Source organism: Acartia tonsa, chromosome 13 (genome assembly GCF_053477335.1).
Source record: "Acartia tonsa isolate MP-2025a chromosome 13, ASM5347733v1, whole genome shotgun sequence".
NCBI classification, from domain to species: Eukaryota; Metazoa; Arthropoda; class Copepoda; order Calanoida; family Acartiidae; genus Acartia; species Acartia tonsa.
The window spans coordinates 22415465-22440952 of NC_137272.1; the positions used below are offsets into that span (position 1 = coordinate 22415465).

The 25488-nt window shown below is 33.3% G+C and overlaps 3 protein-coding genes across 3 annotated transcripts in view; 1 reads left to right on the plus strand and 2 right to left on the minus strand.

Annotated features, from left to right (window-relative positions):
* Positions 1-1190: 1190 nt before the first annotated feature.
* LOC145304503 (uncharacterized) lies at positions 1191-6252 on the minus strand. The gene is made up of 7 exons (XM_080146387.1): positions 6130-6252; positions 5139-5197; positions 4720-4801; positions 3512-3573; positions 2621-2688; positions 1650-1723; positions 1191-1280 (listed from the first exon to the last, which is right to left on the minus strand). The coding sequence occupies exons 1-7, from the start codon at positions 6197-6199 to the stop codon at positions 1225-1227; spliced, it is 471 nt and encodes a 156-aa protein (XP_080002513.1). The 5' UTR covers positions 6200-6252; the 3' UTR covers positions 1191-1224.
* A 4418-nt stretch (positions 6253-10670) lies between these two features.
* The window catches only part of LOC145304121 (peptidyl-alpha-hydroxyglycine alpha-amidating lyase 2-like), a 39146-nt gene continuing 24328 nt past the window's right edge, over positions 10671-25488 (plus strand). The window contains exons 1-5 of the mRNA XM_080145877.1: positions 10671-10726; positions 11812-11893; positions 12501-12580; positions 13223-13292; positions 14142-14168. Coding sequence (XP_080002003.1) covers positions 11812-11893; positions 12501-12580; positions 13223-13292; positions 14142-14168 — 259 coding nt within the window. The 5' untranslated portion in view covers positions 10671-10726. The remainder of the gene's footprint in view (positions 10727-11811; positions 11894-12500; positions 12581-13222; positions 13293-14141; positions 14169-25488) is intronic.
* On the minus strand, positions 15136-16622 carry LOC145304157 (uncharacterized). Its single transcript, XM_080145924.1, has 2 exons — positions 16065-16622; positions 15136-15736 (listed from the first exon to the last, which is right to left on the minus strand). The coding sequence occupies exons 1-2, from the start codon at positions 16129-16131 to the stop codon at positions 15489-15491; spliced, it is 315 nt and encodes a 104-aa protein (XP_080002050.1). The 5' UTR covers positions 16132-16622; the 3' UTR covers positions 15136-15488.

Sequence of the window (25488 nt, forward strand, 5' to 3'; positions counted from 1 at the left end):
TTTACTTATAGTTTAGAGTTACATGGTAAAATGTTCAACTTACTTAAAACTTTTCAACCTTATTGTCACATTTTTCAACGTAGCTCCTTAACTACAAATAGCTAAAACATGGAACTTATATTTAAAAAAAATAGAGTTTATGACGATTCTAACAGTATGCACAACTTTTTTCTACTATTAATAGAAACCGCGCAATTCGAATATGCACGATTTTTGCACAACCTTCAAATCCATTAATCTTAAAAAAATAAGGCCTTTGGAAAAACCGGTTTTTAGGGCATAATTTATTGAAATAATCATTTCTAAATATTCTAAACAAAAAGGTCCCATAACAGGTTTTCCAAATATATTAAGCATTTTATATAATTGTTTTTTTTTACAGGGCATAATTACGTTTTTTAAAAGTTTATTTCTCTTTAATGAATAATTGAAACTGCTTATAAAGCTGGAAGTTCACTACTTGTTGGCCCATTATTTAATGGTCAATACACAGATCTTGTCAAATTGGCAGGCCTCCTGTGGACTCAAGCCAACCAGATTATACAGAGATCCTGCCAAGGCTTCTAGCCTGGAAGAGGATATAACTTTAGAGGAATATTTTGAGGCCTTAGGCTCTTGTAGCAAGAATAGAAGTCTGAGTTTAGATGGCATTAGTTATTAATTTTATGGTGCCACTAAAAATATTATTCTTTTACATAGTGGTCGGTTTATCAAAAGCTTTAGGCAAGGTGTTAATAAACTTGTTTCTAAAGTTATATGTGTCCCCAGTGTAACAGAATAACAGTATTTAACGTTATAAATTGTGATTACAAGTTCCTATCTAATATTCTTACAACTAAGATTGGTAGTATACTGGATACTGTTTAAAATCACATCAGTTATGCAATAAAGAAAATGAAAAAAATTTATTTTGTGCATCAGATTTAATTCCAAGTAATTCTTATAGTTATCTTAATAATATAAATTCATATTTAGTTAGTTATGATATATTTAAAGCCTTTGACAAAACAAATGTTCCCTTTCATTTTACCAAACTGAATTTCAGATATTATTGACATTCTTTTTCTGTCAGACATGGCGAGGGCCTGGCTGTGCCCATCTTGTTAATTAATATTGAACCTATATTAAATTAAGCAGTTGGTGTTGCAGAGCCACAATTTTTATAAAAAGACATAAAAATACACAAATAATGAAATAAAAATATTTCTATTGATGATAATTATTTCACAATATAATTTTTCTTAAAACTTCTATCAAGACCATCACTGTCAAGATTGTACCTAAAACAAACAAGGATATGTCCACCATAAGCATAGCAATATCAATATAATTTTTTTTATTAGACAATCATTTAACACATTGGTACGTAAATATCTATTTGTACCAATTGCAATGTTAGTGGTTATAAATATGTAATTGTACATTGTAATTGTAGGTACGAATTTGAAATCTCCTCAAAAAAAATTTCCCAACCCCCCAAAAATATTTGTTTTTTGAAATGAAACTAAAAGTGTAGGTTAAACTGACCCTCATTACCGTAAAGTGTCCCTTGATTTAACAGGATCATCATGACATGTTTAAAACTTTTCTAACAGTTTCTGACAGGTAGAAAAGCTTTGAAAAGAAATGAAATTTTTAGTCCAACATACCTTTCTGGAAGGTGTGTTGAGCAGCCGAACGTCCCGGAACAATTATATAGTCGCCTCCTTCATCACTTATATCTCTGAAAATTAAACAAGGATTATAATTAGTTTTGTGCATGTCCTTTGTCTGAAAGTCCTAATGGTATTATATTTATCCATAAAGATGATCTCTATTTGGTTCTCACTCTCTATCTGGGGTCCATGGTATTATAGTTATCAATAAAGCTGCTCTCTGTTTGGTTCTCTCTCTCTCTCTACCTTGGGTCCATGGTATTATAGTTATCTATAAACCTGCTCTCTATTTGGTTCTCTCTCTCTCTACATGGGGTCCATGGTATTATAGTTATCTATAAACCTGCTCTCTATTTGGTTCTCTCTCACTCTACATCGGGTCCATGGTATTATAGTTATCTATAAAACTGCTCTCTATTTGGTTCTTTCTCTCTCTCTCTCTCTACATGGGGTCAATGGTATTATAGATATCTATAAATCTGCTCTCTATTTGGTTCTCTCTCTCTCTACCTGGGATCCATGGTATTATAGTTATCTATAAAGCTGCTCTCTATTTGGTTCTCTTTCTCTCTCTCTCTCTCTCTACCTGGGATCCATGGTATTATAGTTATCTATTAAGCTGCTCTTTATTTGGTACATCGGGTCCATGGTATTATAGTTATCTATAAAACTGCTCTCTATTTGGTTCTTTCTCTCTCTCTCTCTACATGGGGTCCATGGTATTATAGTTATCTATAAACCTGCTCTCTATTTGGTTCTCTCTCACTCTACATCGGGTCCATGGTATTATAGTTATCTATAAAACTGCTCTCTATTTGGTTCTTTCTCTCTCTCTCTCTACATGGGGTCGATGGTATTATAGTTATCTATAATCCTGCTTTCTATTTGGTTCTCTCTCTACCTGGAATCCATGGTATTATAGTTATCTTTAAAGCTGCTCTCTATTTGGTTCTCTCTATATATACCTGGGGTCCATGGTATTACAGTTATCCTCTTCACAATATTTTCTCCATATCTCATATTCACCAAATTTCTATAATAAATAGAAGATGTCACTTTCATGAAGGGCATTCAACAAATAATTGTATTGATATCTGAGAAACATTGGCGCTTTCACACAGAGTGGCTGTTGAGCACTGAAGACCCAACTACCTTCCTTTTTTTAATAAATAGAAAGGTAAGTTTTAAGTCAAACCCTTGCAGGGGGGGGGGGGCCTAAACATGTGGGGCTACACAGTACCCAATATAACCTAACCAAATCTGACCTAAAGTAAAAAACAAACAAATTAAATACATCCTTTCTCAGTATTCAATTTATTGAGGAGGGGAGATTCTAGAATTTTTTTGGTTGGGTATCAGTGATCAACAAGATACTTTTTATGAAAGCATACACTACTCCTTATCATTTGAAACCTTTTATATCATAAATTATTAAAAATTGTAGAGTGTCCTTTTGAAAGGATAATTTTTATCAATTTAAGAACAAAACAATGATGTATGTATCCAAAAAAGGATGACAATATCCATAAAAGTAAAGCTCTGAAATGTTAGGACAAACGAACATTAACACTCGTAGAGTGTCATAACTGAATAATCAGAATACAAATATATAAGTTAAACAAAATTTTATGTAATTTTGTTGCAAAACTGCTTAAATACTGTTTAAGGATATACTTAAATTTTTAGGACTTATTTATTGGGAAGCCTCGATTACAACATTATACTATGTTGTCCTATCAATCAGGTGAATAGGATAATTATATAACATGAAAAATTTATGTCAAAAAAGAAAAGAAAAAATGCATGTTTTAAATGGACGGTGGGACCTATCCTAATCATATAAAAATTTTGTTTACCTCATGAAAAGGTCTATTTGACGGGCAATCTACTGAATATTCAGTCCATGAACAACAATTCCCTTAAATGTTTATATAATATTCAATTATCTAGAGAGGGGACATTAGGCTGTTTATTATACTAGTATCCAAAGTTTTATGATAACTTTTCCTCATTCGTTGGCTCAAAAACTTTGGGGACTTTTATTAAATTTTAATTGGTTGTTGAGTGTCCAAACATTTCAATTACTAAACCCTTTAGATTCCAGATTATGTCACTTAAGTATCAAATATTCATGAGTTTTTTGACGGATTTTAAAGATTTCAATTATGTAACTAATACTATGTATTTCAATTACACTATACTCATACTGTTCTTTTTTTATCATACTTGTTGTAAGCCCGTAAGGGCCTTCTCAATTTTTTTTGTTTTAATAAAAATGGGTCTTCAAGAGAGGCTTTGCTCTTTTATAAAATGTTTAAACATCATAAGAATTTAATGCTAAATACTGTTTTTAAGTCACATAACAGGGTATTTTTGGTTAAAATCTTTAGGAGCCCATAAAACCGAAGGAGGAGCAGGTACAATTTAGGTAAAACCAGGTTTGATTAAGCAAGTATGTCTTTTTTTAGGATACATTGACCGCTTGGAGTGTGTTTTTTTAATCCGCTAAACTGTTAAGGATAGCTGTGTTAAACCAAGCAAAAGCGTCCAATTAAAGCCCATTGGGTGGATAAACTTTTGTAATTTTAAACTGAATTTGATCATCATAATCATAAGTTAAGTTATCAAACGTCAGGTGGTAGCTTATGCGCGGATGCCGAACCCTGGGGTTTGTTCTTATAAAAGCAAGAATCGCTGAATCGGCATAGGGAAGCAAAATCAATAAATTATTTTTGCAAAAAAATCTTCCAAAAGTATACTAAAATGAAGATTTACAAAGTGTCTAAAAAAAACAGACATGTGACGTCATAAAAATGATGGATTATCCATCTCTTTTTTAACGGTTTTCTTTCCAACATCTACTATCATTACTCATTTTTATGACGTCACATGGCTGATTTTTTTAGAAACTTTGTAAAGCTTCATTAAAATCTCCAAAAATTTGATAAACTGCTTTGATTTAGGACAATTTTTTCTAGAAAATTTTAGATATTTTTGTTGATCTGGGTATCCGATATATCAATCAATGATTGTTTTCCAGAGTTAATCCAGGTATAAACCTTACTTGACAACGTGACTACTCCAGATTTGGTTTTGATATAGCTGGCAAAACAGCGATTTTCATCCACAGAACAAAACTTCTCCGCCTACATAAAGTTACAATTATGTCAAAAATTATTCGAAATATCCGCCTGCGATTTTCTCGGCTGCTTTTGAAGATAGACGGGTGAAATTTTGGTGAAGAATCCCTGTATCTGTTAGCATCAAGTGAATAATTTACTTTGTCCGTCTGTCTGTCGGTCATGCATAAAAGACATTAAAAATATTTTTTTTATTAATATCTCAGAAAGGTTTCGTGATTTCTATGAATTATTTAACATTTATCAACTGAACATAGCCTCTATAAATCATTTTGTCGGTTTGTCCTTTCATGAATTTTTGTGCTTCGCTACATTTGGGTGTTGTCATCCTTGTTATACTTACAATTATTCTAGTTTGATTTGCTGGATTATTGAGACACCCGGGGTCTTCTGTAGAACATGCTAAACAAACATTTTCAAGTAAATTTTTTTTCATAGAAGAATTAGAAATTGTTGTCCAAAGAAATTGAGATTTTTTATACTCAAAGCGTCATCTATAAATCTGAGGATCCCTCAAACTGTCTGTCTGTAATGCGTTACACAGGTGACGCTATTAGAGTATATATATTAGAGTGCTCTTGGGTAGACAAAGCTATTAAAATATGTTAGTTCTCATGTCAGTAACCCCTGTTATTTTCTTAATTGCTCAATTTGTCAATATTCAATAATTCCCTCTCATTTTATTTTGAAAGTTTACATTTAGAAGCAAATTGAAATTGGAGGCTGATTAATAAAAACAAAAAATGTCCCCTTTTTGTGTGTGCCTTTTCTCTAAGATATAATATAAAAGCACAAATATTGCAAATAATAATATGTGTAAAACACTCACAACTCACTTCATGTATATTCATATCTATTTTGTTTCTTTCCATTGGCGTGTTAAGGCTGTTTTATGTCTTGTTTATTATAAAATTTATCGACAATATTGGAGTTATTTTCATTTTAGATAAGCTTAAGTCTATGCTTTAGTCGTTTAGTAGGATAAGAACTCGTACAGATATACCCTTATTATACAGATGCTGACGTAGAAAAAGATCTTGCAACTGTTTTATTTAATTTTCCATCAAGATTTGTAAGAAAAAACTGGCATTATTGACAGACTAACCAACAAACCGATAGGGTCGAATTTTAAATAGCAATTTATAGACAACTACTCCCTTTTTTTTACATCCAATTACTTCTTTGTGTGTGTGTGTGTGGGTGGGTGTGGGTGTGGGTGTACTGTGTATTATGAAGTAGTCCAAATCAAGTCTAAAGTACAATCTACCGACTTACCAACACATAAAGAAAACTTGTGAAGTAGTTCCGCTATTTAAAAAAAAGAACTATATTACCTATACATTTAAGAGAAGTTGTGCATTGAATGAAAGTTGTAAAAACATAAAAAATGAATATGAATAACATTTTTATATATCTCTACATTATATGCTCACTGGAAAACTGATAAATTTTATTACAGTAATAAATTCTATTAAGTAGAAACAAGAATAAAAAAATTATTATCGTAGCAGCCATTCAATTAAAAAATAGTCAAGACTCAGTCTGCGAAGAGCGTTTGGCCGCTAGCAGCCTGTAAATTTCTTATTGTTTCATGTTGATTTGCAACTACAAATTGTTCAGCAAAAGTATTTCTGCTAATGCAGAATAATGGTCTATAACCATCCTTAATACATAAATTTACAAATAAAATAGTAAAAAGACATTATAGGACTTAGGTAAGGCTTCCTTAAAATTAAAAACTCAATCGGTTCTGTGGTTATCTTGGTATTAACGTTGAGAAAAATTATGTAATATTTTTGTCTATGGGTACCCTCACCAAAATAATTATAAACGAAAACAGTAAAAGTGTCGAACTATGACGTCAGAAAAAATTTACAATTAACCAATGAGAGGCCGCTATATATTTTACCGCAGTGAATACTTGCTTCTTATTGGTTAATTGTTAATTTTTTCTGACGTCATAGTTCGACACTTTTACTGTTTCCATTATAAACCTTCCAAGTATACACTGTTAAAGAAAAACATATTATTAGTTAAGCAGTTATCAAGATCCTTCGGTATAGACAGACACACAGACAAACATCTTGTTACTTTTATAGAAAAGCAGTTAGACCTAGTATTACCGTGTTATTAACAGCAAGCAGCCCCAGTCTAATTAGCAAACTTACAGGCAAGGTGGATTATATTGTGGCTGCGCCTCTATAGAGATAAGAATGTGAATCACTATCATCCTTATTTGTGGACGCTTTCAATAATTTAGTAATAATTAAACTAGAAATAATTTTGGGGACTATATTGATACTTGAAAAGTTATTTATCACATCGTATTATAGACAGTTTTCCGTGGATGAAAATTTTAAGGGTTAATTCCAGTTTTGAATTAACCCTGAAGAATATTTTTACTTGAAAAGTTTATCACATCTTATTATAGACAGGTTTCCGCGTATATTTAGTAAATTGTATTGTTAATACCAGTTTTGTTGGGCCCCAAGGCCCGGGCAAAAACTATTCATAATATGGTGCAATAAATAAAAACTAATATAAAAAAGCATGTTCATAGTATTTTCACTGTTTTTCGTGGATAGTAAAATAAAAATTAAAGCTAAAAATTTTAAAATCTGCTTTAAAAATGTCCATAAAAAATATGATATACTGTTCTCTTTATTTTTGTATTTTTTTTCGTTAAATGAAACCTTATGCATTTTAATAAATAAAGTTGTTTAAATTTAAAAAAAAAAATTCTAGGATATTTACTTATAATTTAAAAGGTTAATTCATTGTAGGTGATCAAATATTTTATCCTACTGATATCGTAAATGACTTCATAAGTCCTGATTTAAACTCTAACGACCAGAGACAACCAAGCCATTTATTGTATGACCTTTGTCTAAAAGTTGGGAATAGTCCCTTTTGTTTCAACGCCCCTTAGGGCGATTCGACTTATTTTTAAAATGGCTTTTTATAGGTTATTTTAGGTTAGGTTAGGAATTATTGGGTTAGGTGATTGCCCCATAGGGTTAGGCAATTGGCCCCGCAGGGTTAGAGCCCCCCGCAGGGGCTAGAAATAGGAGAAAAGGCTTAAGGTGCGTTGCCACGAAAGGGACTATACCCAAAGTTTTATTATATAATGATTTTCATGATCTAAAAAGAATGTCTGGTGCTTTCACTCAACGCCCCCCTTATTTTGAAATAAATCAAAAACAAGGGAGGGAGTAGTTTTTCCTATGCTTAACTTAGGTTAGGTTAGGCTAAGTTATATGGGTAGCCCCACAGGGTTAAGAGACTAAAGGTGTAGGCCCCGTAGGGTTAGTCATGTTAAAATGTAAGTATGTTCATATTAAGCTGAATACTGCATGATTAGAGTAAAACACTAGAGGGAGAAAGGGTTGAATAACTGTATCTCCCCATCGCAACCGCCTTGTGCAACCTTTTTATTGGGTTATTAACCAATGGTGTCGCTTAAATTAACACATTCAAATAGCAGAATATATTTTAAAAGCAGACAAAAGAGGTCTTTGAAAAGGAAAGGAGGTAGTTGTCAGTTTATACATCTATACTATAGATCTGTTAGATCTCCATGCATAGTTTCTTTGTATTTGTCACTGTTCGTTTCTGTCTGATTTGTTGAGCTTTGCTTTTATTGATCTTGTCATCCTTGTTTATTTTTAAATGGATGTAGAATATGTGGTGTTTTTTTTGTCGTTAATTTAGGTGCTAATATAGTCCTCAAATATTGGTCAGGGGAAGGTATGGGGTAAAGTCTTAAGGGGGAGATACCCCCCATATCGTTATATTAGCCAACTGGGAGAAACATTTTATTAGGGTATGCAAGAATTTCTTACAATATCCATGTAATTTACATCCATTCTTATTTATGAATGAAAAAGAATATACGTCTTAATGAAATATAATATGTACATCGTACATAAAGAATATTCAATAGCAAATCTAATCTATAACTAGGGCATTTCCGTATGTACTCCTAACCTACCTCAAAACTTGCTCATTGACGGATTTTAAGAAATTTAAAACATAAGTTACTTAAAAGTAAACCAATTAAATTGACATATTCTTTGATTTATTGAAAATGCCTCCCAAATGATTAGGTAAATACATATTCACAAGTTACATACATACACTTTCAAACTCGGAGATAAGGAAAGTGTCGAATGTGACGTCATAAAAATACGTCTAAAAAGAAAGGATGAAAGGAGAAGTGGGAAAGGAAACCTGTAAAAACGAGATGGGTTTAGAGTATTTTATGACGTCACACATGACACTTTCCGTATCTCCTTAAAACTCTCATTCTAATTAAAGGGGGGGAGGGGTAAATAAGTAATCACTCTTTTAAAACGAATTCAAGGGGTGCCGTGGCTCCCTATAAAATTTTGTAAATTTATTAGATTTTACACCCTCTCTCATACAAATTTTACCATCTGCATAAGGAAAAAGGATAAGAGGATGAATACTCACCCCCTTTCCATGGTAAAATACTACTTCCCCATCCCTAAACTTTTAAAGATGATTTAGCAGACGAAAATCAAAAGCCGCCCAGGGCTTTTTGTATGTCAATCATAAATAATAATGTAAATAAAAAGAAAAGGGATAAAAACAGCCATGGGTGGTCGGAATCAGCTGAATGTTTATTATGAAAAAAATTTCCCCCTTTTTAGAAATGAAAGGATTCATCTTTCATGCACCAATTTTTTTAAATAAAAATAAATTCTTTTTAATTTTTAATTAAAACATTAAAACGACAATATCTAAAAGTAAAAAGTAAAAAAAAAATATTTTTTTAGATGTTGTTATTTTAGTATTTTTTATATTTAATAACAAAATTTTATTTTCATTTTTAATTTAAATATTATATTCTAATTATCAAAACTTTACATATTAATTTTGTAATCCTTCCATTTGAAAAGTGGTGGAATAGCAATAAAATTTAGCGCGGCAACAGCGCTAATAAGGCCCCTGGGCCCACTGCCTATTTTCGTCTTCTAGTTGCTTTGATTCCTCTCTTTTATTTTTTTCTCTATGATCATCTGGCATCAAGGCCCCAAAAGAAGTTCCCCCACCCCCACAAAAAAGGCTTGGACGTCCTTGTTATCCAACATTACTGCGCTACTCATGGACAAAACTGTTTTTGTTATGTTCCAAATATCTCTTAAATGTATGTTGCTTTTCTCTTTCTGTATTTTATTTTACTCTCATTTTCTCTCTCTCACACACAAACTCTCTCTCTCTCTTTCTCTCTCTCTCTCTCTCTCTCTCTCTCTCTCTCTCTCTCTCTCTCTCTCTCTCTCTCTCTCTCTCTCTCTCTCTCCCCTCTCTTATCTGTTAAGGCCTCCGGTATATTTGATATTCAGCCTCCAAGAGGACGTTACCAAATAGAAATTATCAAGACCAAATTTGTTCATAGTAATCATCCTTACATAAAAGTAAAAGGATGTCTATAAGTCTTTATGTCTGTACCAATAGATCTCGCTAACCCCTGAATCGATATGATTCTCCTTTACATTGAAGCTTCTTATAGGTCCCGGAAAGGAAAATGACTGTTTTGGAGAAATCGTCCCTTGAAACAAACCTCCATGAGCATACTCGCTAAATCCTTTATTAAGATAAATAGCCTGAATTAATCCAGGAACATAATTAAATTTGCCTAATAGGGTAAAATGGAGAACTCAATCGGTAATCAGAAAATATTGAAATCTTAAACAACAGACAAAAAAACTGTACTACTTTATAAAATAGGATTTGTTATTAAATCAAAGTGGTTATAACTGACAAAATATCGAAGAAATTATAATGTTATAATAAATACAATCCTAGATTAATGTAATAATAAAATATAAAAAATTTGGCAACCTGAACCATAGATTGGTTGGTAACCCTATTTTCTAGGCTTTATTCATAAATCTACTCTAAACACAGGTGATTCATTTTTTCATTTTTACAAAAAAAAGTTATAATAAATTCAATATATTATTATTAAAATTCTTTGGTTTGTTCCAAAATGATAAAAATAAGGTTTTAAAAATTATTTAGTGACATGTGTATGTGGTAAAGTTAGTTTTAGTTAAATGAAAAAGTTAGCGTTTTTAATGTGACAAAAAACATATGTTTTGGTTTTAATATGGTTAAAATATTTATATCTTGAATAATATAAGTTTTTAAATCAAAAGTCTTGTTTTATAGTGAATTTTCTTACTGGTCTAAAGCAATTATTAAGCTTTTGTTTTTCTAAATAAAAGGCTGTTTGAAAAATTATGTGAACGAAATTTTTGTTTATTAAAGAAACCTTTAAATTATAAGAAAATATTAATGACAATCAATCAATTGGATTGGTTTTTATGAAAACTTTGGCATTTTCTAAAATGAAAAGAAGATTACTGTCTTTTTTCAAAAAGCCGTAAAAACTCATAAATTTTAAAAACCTTATGAATAACAATACTGAAAATGACAATTTAAGTAAACTTATAATGATTCGTTGCCAAACTTATGACAGAAAAAAAATTTCATAGTTATGGCCAACTGTTTTTATTTACCTTGTTATTTATTGAATCTTTTAAAAGATGTCTTTAAAGGATAAAATTAGGTAATTAAGCAGTTGTTAGGATCTTATTCTTATGTGAACTTTTTAAACCACTTTGTTTCTGAGGAAAGATTTCCTAAAAGACCTCTCAGGGATATTTTAAAGATTTATTCAAATGCTACGCTTATATCAAGAAACATAATCAAGAACGATTTTGTTAAAAGGCAAAATACCAAAAAAAACTTTCCACTTTATGAAGTAAAAATTTTGATAGAAGAAACATCCATTAAAAGATTTGAATACCTCCAAAATACACATTTGAGTTACATTAAATTACTTTTTTATTAAAATTCTCCAGAAGAAGGTATAGGTCAAAAAGAATAGTTAATCCTTCCCCGCAAGTCAAAAAACATGATAATATAAAACACAAAATGAAATAAAATCATATTTTCCAAAATGTCTAAATAATACTCTCTTTGTTTAGATGTACTGTAAATGTGTATTTACAGTACTGATATGTACTACAGGGTACATACAGGCGGGTGTACTAGATCTAGCACAGATAGGTAAGTAATTATAGTTCTATAGTGTGTACTAAATATGTACTTAGTGTACTGATATGTACAACTGTGTACATACAGGCGGGTCTACTAGATTTAGCACAGATATGTAAGTAATTATAGTTCTATAGTGTGTACTAAATATGTACTTATTGTAATCATATGTCCTACAGGGTACATAAAGGCGGGTGTACTAGATCTAGCACAGATAGGTAAGTAATTATAGTTCTATAGTGTGTACTAAATATGTACTTAGTGTACTGATATGTACTACAGGGTACATACAGGCGGGTGTACTAGATCTAGCACAGATAGGTAAGTAATTATAGTTCTATAGTATGTACTAGATATGTACTTAGTGTATTGATATAAAGTACCAAAGGAAGAATCTACACTACATCTTGAAAACATTTAACCGTACGTAATTTTGTCAAAGGAAGTAACGTTAAATGACTGCATATCCCATGCTTATTCACCAAACTCTTATAATCATATTATTAATGGTTAAAAAAAATAGATTTTACTTTTTGTTATTTTCCAATGTTATTAAAATCATTATGAACAAAATATTATTTATTTAGCAACATATTTATTTACTTAACACTTTTTGTAGTGCAAGACTATGAGAATGAAATCCTGGGCCGTGCCGTGGGTTTCTCTGGACGCCCTGGCATACCTGAAAAGGAGGAGGAGGTAAGTTTTAAGTTTAACCCTTAATATTCGGACCCCTTTCCGCAAATAAATCGGCTGAAGGGGGGGGGGGGGCATTCAAGCCCCCCCCCCCACCCTATCTCAGCTCTTATTAGAGCTAGAGGGCTAAAAAAATGTGCATGTCCCCCGTTTGATAGAGACTATAATTGATTCAAAGTCAAATTTCCCTTCCTTCACCCTTTTATTTAACAACCTTTGATTTTAGGTTCTTTTTTACTTAAAATTTTTAAAATGCTATAATTTTCTTATATTTAAAAAGCCACTCAGTTTTAGCCCTCTATATTTTATGCAAGAAAATGAAAAAAAACCGTCAAGGGTTAAGAATTTATGGAGTAGGTGTGCTTTTCAGTCCAACTCCAACAACTATTATTTTTGAAATCATAAATTTATTCTACCATGATTTGTCTAATGCTAGCAAGGTGGAATATTTCAAGAACTTTTTTAAAAGTAAAAAGTAACTGTCTGTACAGACGGATCTCTCTAACCGCTGGACCTATAAAGTTCTTCTTTACAGTGAAGTTTCTCACATGTCCTGGAAAGGTTTATATTAATTAAGAAATCAAAAATGTATTCATTAATAAAGAAAAACCTTAAATTGTATATAATCGTTTTTGTTTTGTTGAGAGTGTACCAGCTACAGATGTTGGTAAACCCGAGGAGGTCCACTTCTGGGATTCTAACCTCAAACTTGGACAGGAAAACAGTGGATTTATTTTTCATTATTTGTGATGATTCCCCGGGTCCATAGAGATATTTTGAATTTATTTTGAAAATTCTACAGATAAATGAGACTTTTGAAATATATATGTAATAATTGAATTTGTTTTTGTGACAATTTCTCTCAATATTAAGTTCTCTCTTACTTTGTCAGCGCTCGGCTCCCTAGCCTGCCTAGCCGCAGCGCTCGGCCCCCTAGCCTGCCTAGCCGCAGCGCTCGGCCCCCTTGCCTGCCTAGCCGCAGCGCTCGGCCCCCTAGCCTAAAACCTAACCTAATCTAAAATAGTTGTTCGTCGTTGTCGGGAGGGGGGGGGGGGAGCTCAAATTTTCAAAATTGAAAAACAAATTTCTAAGAGGATAACGCCGTCAATTCTATAGCCATGTTTTAATTTTAAAAATGATAGGAAAGATTTAAGCATTGCATACTTACATAAAGTTTGAATATAGCCAAAAACCAGCAAAATTCATACAAGATCCTTCTTTATAAAGCACAATACACGGTACCCATCTATTTTGAAGAAGTTTACACAAGATAAAAACCATTTATATTTTATATAATTGATATAAAGTATTGATAAAAACTTTTGTTATCCGTACGTAGGTAATCTAATTTAGTATATTTTTTTCTTCTTTAATCTGTTTGATTATTAAATTATTTTCATGGAGGGAGAGGAAAAGCATATTGAAAGTAATATGCATTCATTTTACACATAAAAGTTAATGGAAAAAGTTTTAAAATAAAGGCTTCAACTATAACAAAAATAAGGCCGTTAGATATGAAATTTAGGATATTTTTAAAAATAGTTTAAATAAATCCATTTTTTAAAGGTTTCTGGTGTAGCGATTAACATTTGTAAGTATTTTGTGTTTTAATGAAAATTATCAATCTATGTCAAGCGATATATGAATGTACATGGATATTACACCAGATTTTCGAATACTGTAAAAAAAAAATTGGTATTACAACTATTGGTATTGCTATCTATTACAACTATACCCCCTCATTCACCTATTTTACTTCATCTCCTACCCTCCTACTGGAGGAACGAAGTGACCAATAAACGAGGAGTATTTCAGCAACCTTAATTGATGGCAAAATTTCCATGTCTTCAATCCACGTATATTATATCCCAGGACGGAATTAATACCATAAAAAAACCTAGTTTTTACCACTTTTATGGTAAAATTTTACCAGCCTATACGATTTAAAAGGTGGTAAAATTTTACCGTAACCGTGGTAAAAACACTTTTTGTGGTATAGCGAGACGCTTTTTACCATCGATTTTTACCACAATTATCGGTAAAATTTTACCAGATTTCCGGTAAAATATTACCATTTTAGGACGCAAATTTATACCAGATTTTGACCAATTTTTACCACTTTTTTGGTAAAATTTACCGCAAATTTCTGTAAGATTTTACCGAAAAAGTGGTAAAACTGTTCAACACCTGGTAATATTTTTGCCCTAAATTGGTAAAATTTTACCAGAAATAGGGTAAATATGGTAAAAATTTACCAAAAATTGTGGTAAAAACGGGTGGTAAAAATCACGAGAAAGTGGTAAAAAACGACCTTAATTATAGAAAAACATCGCTTGTACACAAATCGCAAAAATAAAAAAAAAATTGTTTTCATTTTTATCTTTATTGATTGAAACACTTAAACATATTTTTTTACATAATGATTTACATAGGTACGATAGCGCGCTACTATATAGGTATATATTCACAGAAATTTTCCTAATTAGTCTAATTCTAGACGTGGTTTAAATGACCAAATATTACATAGTTTTATTCAGATACTATAACTGCATGTTTAATCGGTTTAAGCTGAGAAATTAACACAAATATACATAGGTTTTAAGCTGAGATCTGGATTCTAATTGTACTTTATACTAGAACATTTTTATACACAAGAAAAATATATTACGAAGTTACTTTCCATTATAAAATTTTCAAAAATTTGCTATATAGGAATAGCGGTTTCAAATATAATATTATATGAATATTCTCATCGTCAGAACAAAACTGTCAAAACTGTCATATAGATTAATGTACGTACAAATTAAAGGTGGTTAAACATATTTTTGACTCAAGATATCTTGATATATATCACTTTTTTATCACAAATAGTTTATATATGATCTGACTGGAAGGACTATTATACATCAGCTTACTTTTGTCCTTCTTTTCTTTCCTTTTGCCTCTTGTGAAAGAAGACGCGGCAGTCTGCACACAAATAGGTGCATTCGATGAGTCTTGTGTTCGTTGGCAGCTCGCTTCGGGGACTGCGTCCATGGGCGCAGGTCTTGATTTTCCCCGGTGTTGCAGTTCTTTTGCGCCTACTCAGTTTTGATGCTGGCGGGATTGTAGGAGGGGGTGGTTCAAACATCTCCTGCTCATCATCTGACACTCGATACACTGAAATTAAAATATTTTTTAAAATTATTTTTTTGTACAAAAAAATAGTTCAATTTTACAATAGTTTTTTTTTCTAGCCTAACCTAACCTAACCTAGTGTATTAATAGAAAGAGTAATATTTCTAGTTTTAGCCTAACCTAGCCTAGCCTAGCCTAGCCTAACCTAACCTAACCTAACCTAACCTAACCTAACCTAACCTAACCTAACCTAACCTAACCTAACCTAGTGTAATAATACAATGTATTACGGCATTTTCTTAGTGCCTAGTACAGAAATGTTTCAGTATATGCTTTGGGCACAGTCGCTAGTATAAATATTGTACTATACCTGGGCTTTTTGGTCCTGGATTCTTTATGTTCTCATAAATTATATCAAAATCCGGTTTGTTTTCCATCCTGAAATTAAACAATCTATACTACAAAGTAAAACGATTTTTGTTTGTATGTAGCGAAGGATCTTGCTAACCGCTGAACCGATCGGGTTCTTCTCATAGGTACCGGCAAGGGAAGGGAGTGGCAAAAGAAACTTTAAGGATATACTTCATATTAGAGGGTTTAGCGTACAGAAAAATCATTTACAACACAGTCGCCAGGATAAAGTAGTAAAAACAATTTTAAAAAAATCTTACTTTGCTGGTGTTTCCATAACAGTGATTTCCTTAACCTCGTTCTCATCCGAATTTTCTGGAGAGCCAGCTGTTTTGTTCCTGAATTAAACAATATATATATAATAATCTATTTAAATTAAGTAGTTAACTTTTTGGTTCCACATTTACCCCTTCCACCTTACCCAGCTAGAGGCGTACTTGCTAGTACTTGCTTTTAATAAATAAAGGAACACGTTGAATTTGTCTTTACAGAAAAATCATTTACAACACTGTCGCCAGGATAAAGTAGTAAAAACAATTTTAAAGAAATCTTACTTTGCTGGTGTTTCCATAACAGTGACTTCCTTAACCTCGTTCTCATCCGAATTTTCTGGAGAGCCAGCTGTTTTGTTCCTGAATTAAACAATATATATATAATAATCTATTTAAATTAAGTAGTTAACTTTTTGGTTCCACATTTACCCCTTCCACCTTACCCAGCTAGAGGCGTACTTGCTAGTACTTGCTTTTAATAAATAAAGGAACACGTTGAATTTGTCTTTACAGAAAAATCATTTACAACACTGTCGCCAGGATAAAGTAGTAAAAACAATTTTAAAAAAATCTTACTTTGCTGGTGTTTCCATAACAGTGACTTCCTTAACCTCGTTCTCATCCGAATTTTCTGGAGAGCCAGCTGTTTTGTTCCTGAATTAAACAATATATATATATAATAATCTATTTAAATTAAGTAGTTAACTTTTTGGTTCCACATTTACCCCTTCCACCTTACCCAGCTAGAGGCGTACTTGCTAGTACTTGCTTTTAATAAATAAAGGAACACGTTGAATTTGTCTTTACAGAAAAATCATTTACAACACTGTCGCCAGGATAAAGTAGTAAAAACAATTTTTAAAAAATCTTACTTTGCTGGTGTTTCCATAACAGTGATTTCCTTAACCTCGTTCTCATCCGAATTTTCTGGAGAGCCAGCTGTTTTGTTCCTGAATTAAACAATATATATATAATAATCTATTTAAATTAAGTAGTTAACTTTTTGGTTCCACATTTACCCCTTCCACCTTACCCAGCTAGAGGCGTACTTGCTAGTACTTGCTTTTAATAAATAAAGGAACACGTTGAATTTGTCTTTACAGAAAAATCATTTACAACACTGTCGCCAGGATAAAGTAGTAAAAACAATTTTAAAAAAATCTTACTTTGCTGGTGTTTCCATAACAGTGATTTCCTTAACCTCGTTCTCATCCGAATTTTCTGGAGAGCCAGCTGTTTTGTTCCTGAATTAAACAATATATATATAATAATCTATTTAAATTAAGTAGTTAACTTTTTGGTTCCACATTTACCCCTTCCACCTTACCCAGCTAGAGGCGTACTTGCTAGTACTCGCTTTTAATAAATAAAGGAACACGTTGAATTTGTCTTTACAGAAAAATCATTTACAACACTGTCGCCCGGATAAAGTATGAAAAAAGAATATTAAAAGAAATATCTTACTTTGCTTCTCCTTCCATAACAGAGTCTTGTCCGACCTTCTGGTCATCCTTTTGTGCTGGACATCTCTCGGATTGCTCCCTGAATTAAGCAATCATATTATAATTAAATAGTAAACTTTTTATGGTCCACATTTACCACTCCCACCTTACCCCTAGAGGCATACTTGCTAGTTTTGTAATATATAAAGGTGAATTTGTCTGTACCGAAAAATCATTTACAACACAGTCGCCCGGATAAAGTATGAAAAAAGAATATTAAAAGAAACTAGTGGCTACGCCCCTAGAAACCTCTAGGGGCACTTAAGGTTGGAAGGGGAAAAATCAACATCTTCCCATTTTAAATTTGAGTTTCAGAAGAGTAAAAATATTTTTTGGGGGAGGGGGTGAAGACACCCTCCACAAAAATAGTTTAAAACCTTTCCAGGACCTATAAGAAGCTTCACTTTAAAGGAGAACAATATCGGTTTAGCGGTTAGCGAGATCCTTTGGGACAGACAAAAAACGCTTACTACTTTATATAATAGGATATCTTACTTTGCTGCTCCTTCCATAACAGAGGCTTGTCCGACCTTCTGGTCATCCTTTTGTGCCGGACATCTCTTGGATTGCTCCCTGAATTAAGCAATCATATTATAATTAAATAGTAAACTTTTTTTTGGTCCACATTTACCCCTCCCACCTTACCCCTAGAGGCATACTTGCTAGTTTTGTAATATATAAAGGTGAATTTGTCTGTACCGAAAAATCATTTACAACACAGTCGCCCGGATTAAATAGAAAAAAATAAGTGAAAAAAATTTCTTACTTTGTTTGTGTTTCCAAACAAGCGATCTCCTCTTCCAAAGAAGCAATTTTTTGCTTTGCTGCCCCAAGGTCTTGTTTTATTTTCTGCATTGTCTCCCATCCATCGTCGTCCCTGAAAAATAAAAAAAAATAATACTAAAGTAACAGGATGTCCGTGTTTATGTACCGAAGGATCTCGATAACCACTGAACAGATCGGGTTCTTCTCATAGGTACCGGCAAGGGAAGGGAGTGGCAAAAGAAACTTTAAGAGATATACTTCATATTAGAGGGTTTAGCGTAGCTGCTAATTTGAAATATCAGGGGTGTATATCCTATATGGGATCCCCTGTTCAGGTGGTGGGGGGAAAATAACTAAAATATGTGTGGTAGGACCAAAAATTTTAGTTCTTTCAATATTTCTCCATTTCCGTCCCTACTTGGTGAGATAAAAATAGGTGGGAAAAAAATACAAAATTTTGTACCACGGGAACAAAATAAATCTTGTGCGTAATGTACACCCCTGAATGAAACTATAATTATTCGCCATAACAATAATGTTTATCCTACTCTTTTCAATCCGGCTACTACCACCTTCCGAACAGAAATAGAATGGTAACAAAAATAAATAAACTTACGTAGTGCAATCCAAAGTTAGGTTCAAATCTTCTGTATCAGACGATTTAGGAGGGCTATCAGGCAGGTCAGCCAGCTTAGCAGGCAGCTCAGGCTCAGACACACTCATTTCGTTCTTCTCTTTTTCGCTATCACTGAAATATATAAATATATATTATATATCCCAGGTAATCGGACCTTTGCCCAAAGAAGTAATTACCAAAAAATATGTAATATGTATTTATGTAATTATGTTGTGATGGATTGTCGAATCCGATTCGATGAATGGTTACCAAAATATAGCTAGGGACGGACGGACGGACAGACAGACAGACAGACATCATTCTACTTCGTTTTATACATATTAAAATATTACTCACCCACTTGTGGTTTCCGGCTTCTGTTCTTCGTGCTGTTCGTCTCTCTCTAAGTCGGCTGCTGCGGCTGACATGTCGGACATTCTATATTAAATTTGAAAAGAAACAAATTATCACTGGTAATTAAATTTTCATGAATAAATGTCCAAAAAACTGACGTAGGGAATTTTAATATAATAGGGTCCAGCAAGATCACATATTGGTATATCTTATATTGTAAACAAGTATATAGACAAATTTCATTTACAAAAAGTTAATACAAATTTGAAACGTTCTCTTTTTTAATTACAGCACATAAACCTTACGGATTTTACCATGGAAATCTACCACCCTATTAATTAAAACATTCCCTACGATAACTGTTATATATAATATTTATATACAAAATTAAACAAATATATAAAATTAACAAAAGCTAGTTGTGAATAGTTTTTTTCCTTAGTTTAGGGGGTAAACTACAACTGCTATATACTGAATTACAAAAAATGCGACAGATTATACAACAAAAAATTTTCAGTTTAAGCTCTTAACTTTAAGCTCATTAAACTTAATTGGTGGAAAGGGGTAGTTTCACAAAATGCATTTGAACTTAATTTTGTGAATTGCATATTTTTCTTTGTTAAGATGGTAAAAGTACGTGGTAGAAAATTTAACTTTCTTCAAATTTATGCCATATAAATAGAGTTTAAACACATTTAAACAGGTTCAAATATACGGTTCACTAAATTAACTTCAAATGCATTTTGGGAAACTACTCCTTTCTAGATATTATAAAAAAAAGTTGAAGATGAAACTTATGAAATTTAAAAAAAATTACATATAAATATATATATACGTAAAGTCCTGGAATTATTGGGATTGACTGGGACCTATCAGGTCTTCGTCTTGTTCTTCGTCTTGTTCTTCGTCTTGTACTTCGTTTTCAGATGAAAGTTCCGACGAATAATACTTGTCTCCATTCTGCGGTGCGCAGGGATGTATATTCTACATGGTTCGGATGTGTAATATTTTTTCCAATTCTGCGCAGGGATGTATATTATATTTCATTAAATATAAATAGATGGAGGAAAGAAAAAAAGGTAATAATTAAGAAAACTGAAAACATTTGTAAATTTTAAAAATTTTAGCCGTGGACAAACAATATTTCTTGTGCAGAATATACACCCCTTTCCCGAATCAATGTAGCTGCCAAAGATACCGTAATTGCTTATGTTCTGAGCACATTGTTGAGAACTTGCTCTCTGTGGTGGTCTGGAGCTTGATCTTTTCTTCTTCTCTAACTCAGCATCTTCAGGCCTGATTCCCTGTTCCCACAATCTTTGCTTCTTCATGTTGGCCTTTACTCGTTTGTTGGCATCTCTTCTTGTCCGAGCCTCACCACGCTGGCCGAAATCGGGCAAATGTGTATTTGTTCTGTTCAACATTTGCTGCAACCTAATTTGGTTAGGTTGCTCACTGAGTTGACTATAACTACAACCTGGCTCTGGACTGAGTTGACTATAACTACAACCTGGTTCTGGGTTTACGTCTTCATCAGGATTTGATGTGCCTGCGCAACTTTCAGCATATTCCCGGCTTGAATTTTGTGCTCTGCTCGTGCTTGCTCTGCTCTGGTTTCTGTACAACACCGCTTCAATTTGATTCCCAGATGGAAATGTTGTTTGTTTTCTGGGACGTTTAGGAACTTCTTTGGTAGGCTTTGGCTTTTGGGCCACTTTTGCTTTTGGCCTGCGTTCAACTTCTTCTTCTTCACTACTACTACTACTGCCAGTTCCAGTGTCTGGGTCTGATTGATGACCTTGATCTGTATCATCACTTTCTGGTGCTTCTTCTTTGATGTCAGAAATTAATTCACCTTCTTCTCCATCTTTTTTCCACTTTGCTTTTTCTCCTACAAAGAAATAAAAAATGTTAAAGCAAATGTACATAATTGTAGCTTCAATATTATTTCCATACCTATATGAACATTAGTTACTATTAATCAGATTCAAATGAAAACAAGCAATATTTTTTACCCTATATTTATATGCCAATCAAAGATAAAAGGGGGAATTTTGCATTGGCAGTTGCTTTATAGGGGTACAATATGGAACTGTGAAGAAACGGCGTCGCCACCGCCGAGAACCGCCAATAAAAGCCCCAAAAAAATTCGGCTGGTTTTAGTTTTGGTTTCAAAAAGTGTCACTTTCGCCCACCCCCTCCCCCCCCCCCATTTATTACATTAAGACCTGTAACTTACCGTCAATGTTGATGAGTTCTAAAATTTCCCTTTGGTTGTGTATAGAAACATTTGAGCCTACTGCAACAACCTCATAATGACCCAGGTGGTTTTCAATTATAATGGCAAGTTTGGGTAATATTATTCCACATGGATGTATCCGAATTTCCTTACTTGCTTTGCCGTCATTCTTGCCCTCAATGTCCTCAACCTCCAAAATTTCGTCACTCTCGTTTCTGTCATCTTCGTTATCCACCTCGAATGATGGTTCATTTGAGTCCAGCTGTAAACTTCTCTTGGTTTTTGCTTCGGCTTCCAATGCGGTTTGCCTTCGCTCCAAGTTCTTCTTTGGAATGATCGGCACATCATCTAAATAATTATTATAGTCATTATTTCAAATAGTATAAATGTTACCCAACCCCCCCCCCCCCCCCTCCAAGGAAATAGCTTAAAATCACCGCAGGACCAATACACAGAAGAGTAGAATCCGATCCCCAGGACACAATTAATACCATAAAAAACCTAGTTTTTACCACTTTTATGGTAAAATTTTACCAGCCTATACGATTTAAAAGGTGGTAAAATTTTACCGTAACCTCGATCGATTCAGTGGTTACTGAGATCTTAAGCTTCTGACGGCCAGACAGACATTAAGCTACTTAGTATTATAGATAGCGGCTGCGCCCATACAAATTTTAGCCTAAAACCCTGTCAGGGCCTGTACGAAGTTTCCCTTAAAACAAAATTAATGCACAGGGTTTTTATCTAAGACTACTTCTCAACTAAAATATTAATAAACTTAAATTTAGGTGATACAGTTCCTACGTTTTTCAAACTATAAATAACAATACCTTCGGCATCCTCATCATTCTCATCACTGCTGCTTTCCTCCACGACACTTGTTGCCTTTCCAGTCACCTGTCTCTCGTTACTGTTGCCTGTAAATAATTAATTTATACATTAATTTTATACGTTTCCAAACAAAAAGCAAGTACTGAAAACATTTTTTCCACCCCCCCACCCCCCCTACTTGGTGGAAAAAAATTTGCTTGAGTTCAAAAACCTGTTCGAAATTGTAGAGGGGGGTTGACAATGCGCGTTCTTGTTTTCGCGTTGCCAGCGCTCGAAATAACCTCCAGATGACAGGATCATCATTATGAATCATATAATCTTCGGCTCTCTTCATATTTTCACAAAAACCATTCCCGTCCTTGGTAAAAGTGTGTTCGAAATTGCGCTTGAACCTAGATAAAAAAAGGGTTTATATCAAAACAGTCTCAATATATAACATATATCAAGAAAAGATGAACTAAAAGTCTTGCCACATAAAAAAATACATGGTACAAAATTGAAATTCTTTGAAACATATGCCATAGAAATGTAGTTTAACAATTTAACAAGAATACAATATGCAGTTAACATTTCGTGAAACTACTTTTTTAACTAAAGAACATTGAAATGCATTTTGTGAAACTACCACTTTCACATTTAATAGACGCGGAATAGATGCGATAAATAATTGAATTACCTACAAGCTTGTACGTGGTTCCTCACAAAAAAAGGTCGCTTGAAGACACATAGGTTTGTGTTCTCCACAAATTTGGTGGGATAGCTTCATGTAGGTACGTCTGGTTAAGCACTAACTTACAATGATCCAAGAAACGTTCCACTGAAATAATAATGAAATTTTGAATTAACTATGCATAGGTACATGTTTATTATTGTACCAGGGGTGTATATTCTGCACAAGATTTATTTTCACAAATAAAATATATATATAAAAAGATTATTGTACATGGTCACCTGCTAGCAAGAATAGGAATGCCCCTTTTATTCGGTTTATTTCCCTTGCCCCCACCTCCCTTCTCCCTGTTTTAAACGTTTTCTCATCATGTCAAATTTACAAAATAATATTTACTTACCAGTTTCGTCATCAATAAGTTCCGGAGCAGTCCAAAAGGCAGCGGTGATGCGGGCGTCAAAGGTGAACTGCTCGAACACGACATATATGAAGGTGATGGTGTCTCTGCATAATTTCAGTAAGGTTTGCCAGTCTTTATCCACTTTCAGTGAGTCATCGAAATTTTGGATGAAAAAGACAATTTCTTCTCTTCCCATATAACCATCTTTTTTCAAGGGGTCATGGTTCTGTATTCTTTCTTTGTAAAATTCTGGTGAGAAAATACGGTCCACGACAACATCCTGATTCTCACTAGGCCCTTTATTCGCCTCCTCCTCAAGTTGCTCATCCACATTGGTCAGTCTTCTTAGATCAGTCACCAAGGTTTCCACTATTCTTCCGGTTTTCTTCATTTCTGTTGTCAGCGTTACAGTATTTTCAGCCATATCTCTTGATACACTGTCTTGCAGGTCTTTGATTTCATTCTTCAGTAATTCATGGTTTGTGGACGATTTGTTTGCCAAGTTTCTGATGGACGCATTAATGGGCTCTATTTGATTTTTCATGTGTGAGGTGAAGAAAGTACGTAGCTGCTGAAATTGGTTCTGAATTTGGTTCATAACGGCCCCGGTGAACAAATCCTTAAAATTAAACATATTAAACCACATATTTTCAAGTCTTGGTATTTTAAAAACTACGTGGTAGAAAAGAAGACTATCCACAAACAAGAGCAAGTGATCCTAAGCATCTTCCATCATTTTTGGACTTTGACAAACAAAAAAACTTGGTAAAATTTGACCAACTTTTTGGTAAAAATTGACAAGGTAAATTTTTAGGCTAAGTCCAGATTTTTGGACTTTGACCAAAAAATCAACTTGGTAAAATTTGACCAACTTCTTTGTAAAAATTTACAAGGTAAATTTTTATTGGTCAATGTTTACCAAAAATTTAGTCAAATCTTACAAGTTATTTTTTCCAGGCTAAGTCGATATATATCCTAAATAATTGTAATTTGTATCCTCTGGATGACAAAATGAAATAAAAATAATACCTCGCTTTCTTCCATCTCACCAGAAGGGGCAGATGATCCCTGGGGTCGTGATGACTGGGACTGGGGTCGTGATGATGTTGCAGGAGGAACTACAACTCTCGCGGTCCGTTGACTCGCGGAGGGGGGCCGTGGCCGTGGCCGTGGAGATGGAGGTGGGGTAATCCTTATTGGAGATGTTGTGGTTCTAGTTGTGTTCTAAAAATAATATAGATAATTATTGTAAAGCATTACTTACCGAGGATTATAGTTTTAAACAACACCGGCATTATCCTAATTTTTTTCTTCTATTTTTTAAAACTTTACCCTCCCCCCCCCCCTCTCCCGACAAAATGACTGTGTTAGGTTAGGCTAGGTTAAGTTATATGGTTAGAGGGACCCAATTTGTTCAACGGTTAACGAGATTTGTTGGTACAAACCCACAAACAGACATCATGTTAGTAAGTTTAGTTTAACAACAAAACACCAACAAACCAAAAACCGATAACAATAAAACTTAAAATCCTACCTTTGCTGTTGTACCTTTGCCACCTCCAGTAGATTTGTTGCTTCCAGGTTTGGCACTTGCAGCTTTGGCACTTCCACCTCTGGCACTTCCATTAGGTTTGGCACCTCCAGTAGGCTTGTTGTTCTAAAACAAGAAATAATTGTTGTATTTACAATGCATAATAAGATATTAGATAGCAGTGGCTACGCCCCTAGAATTTT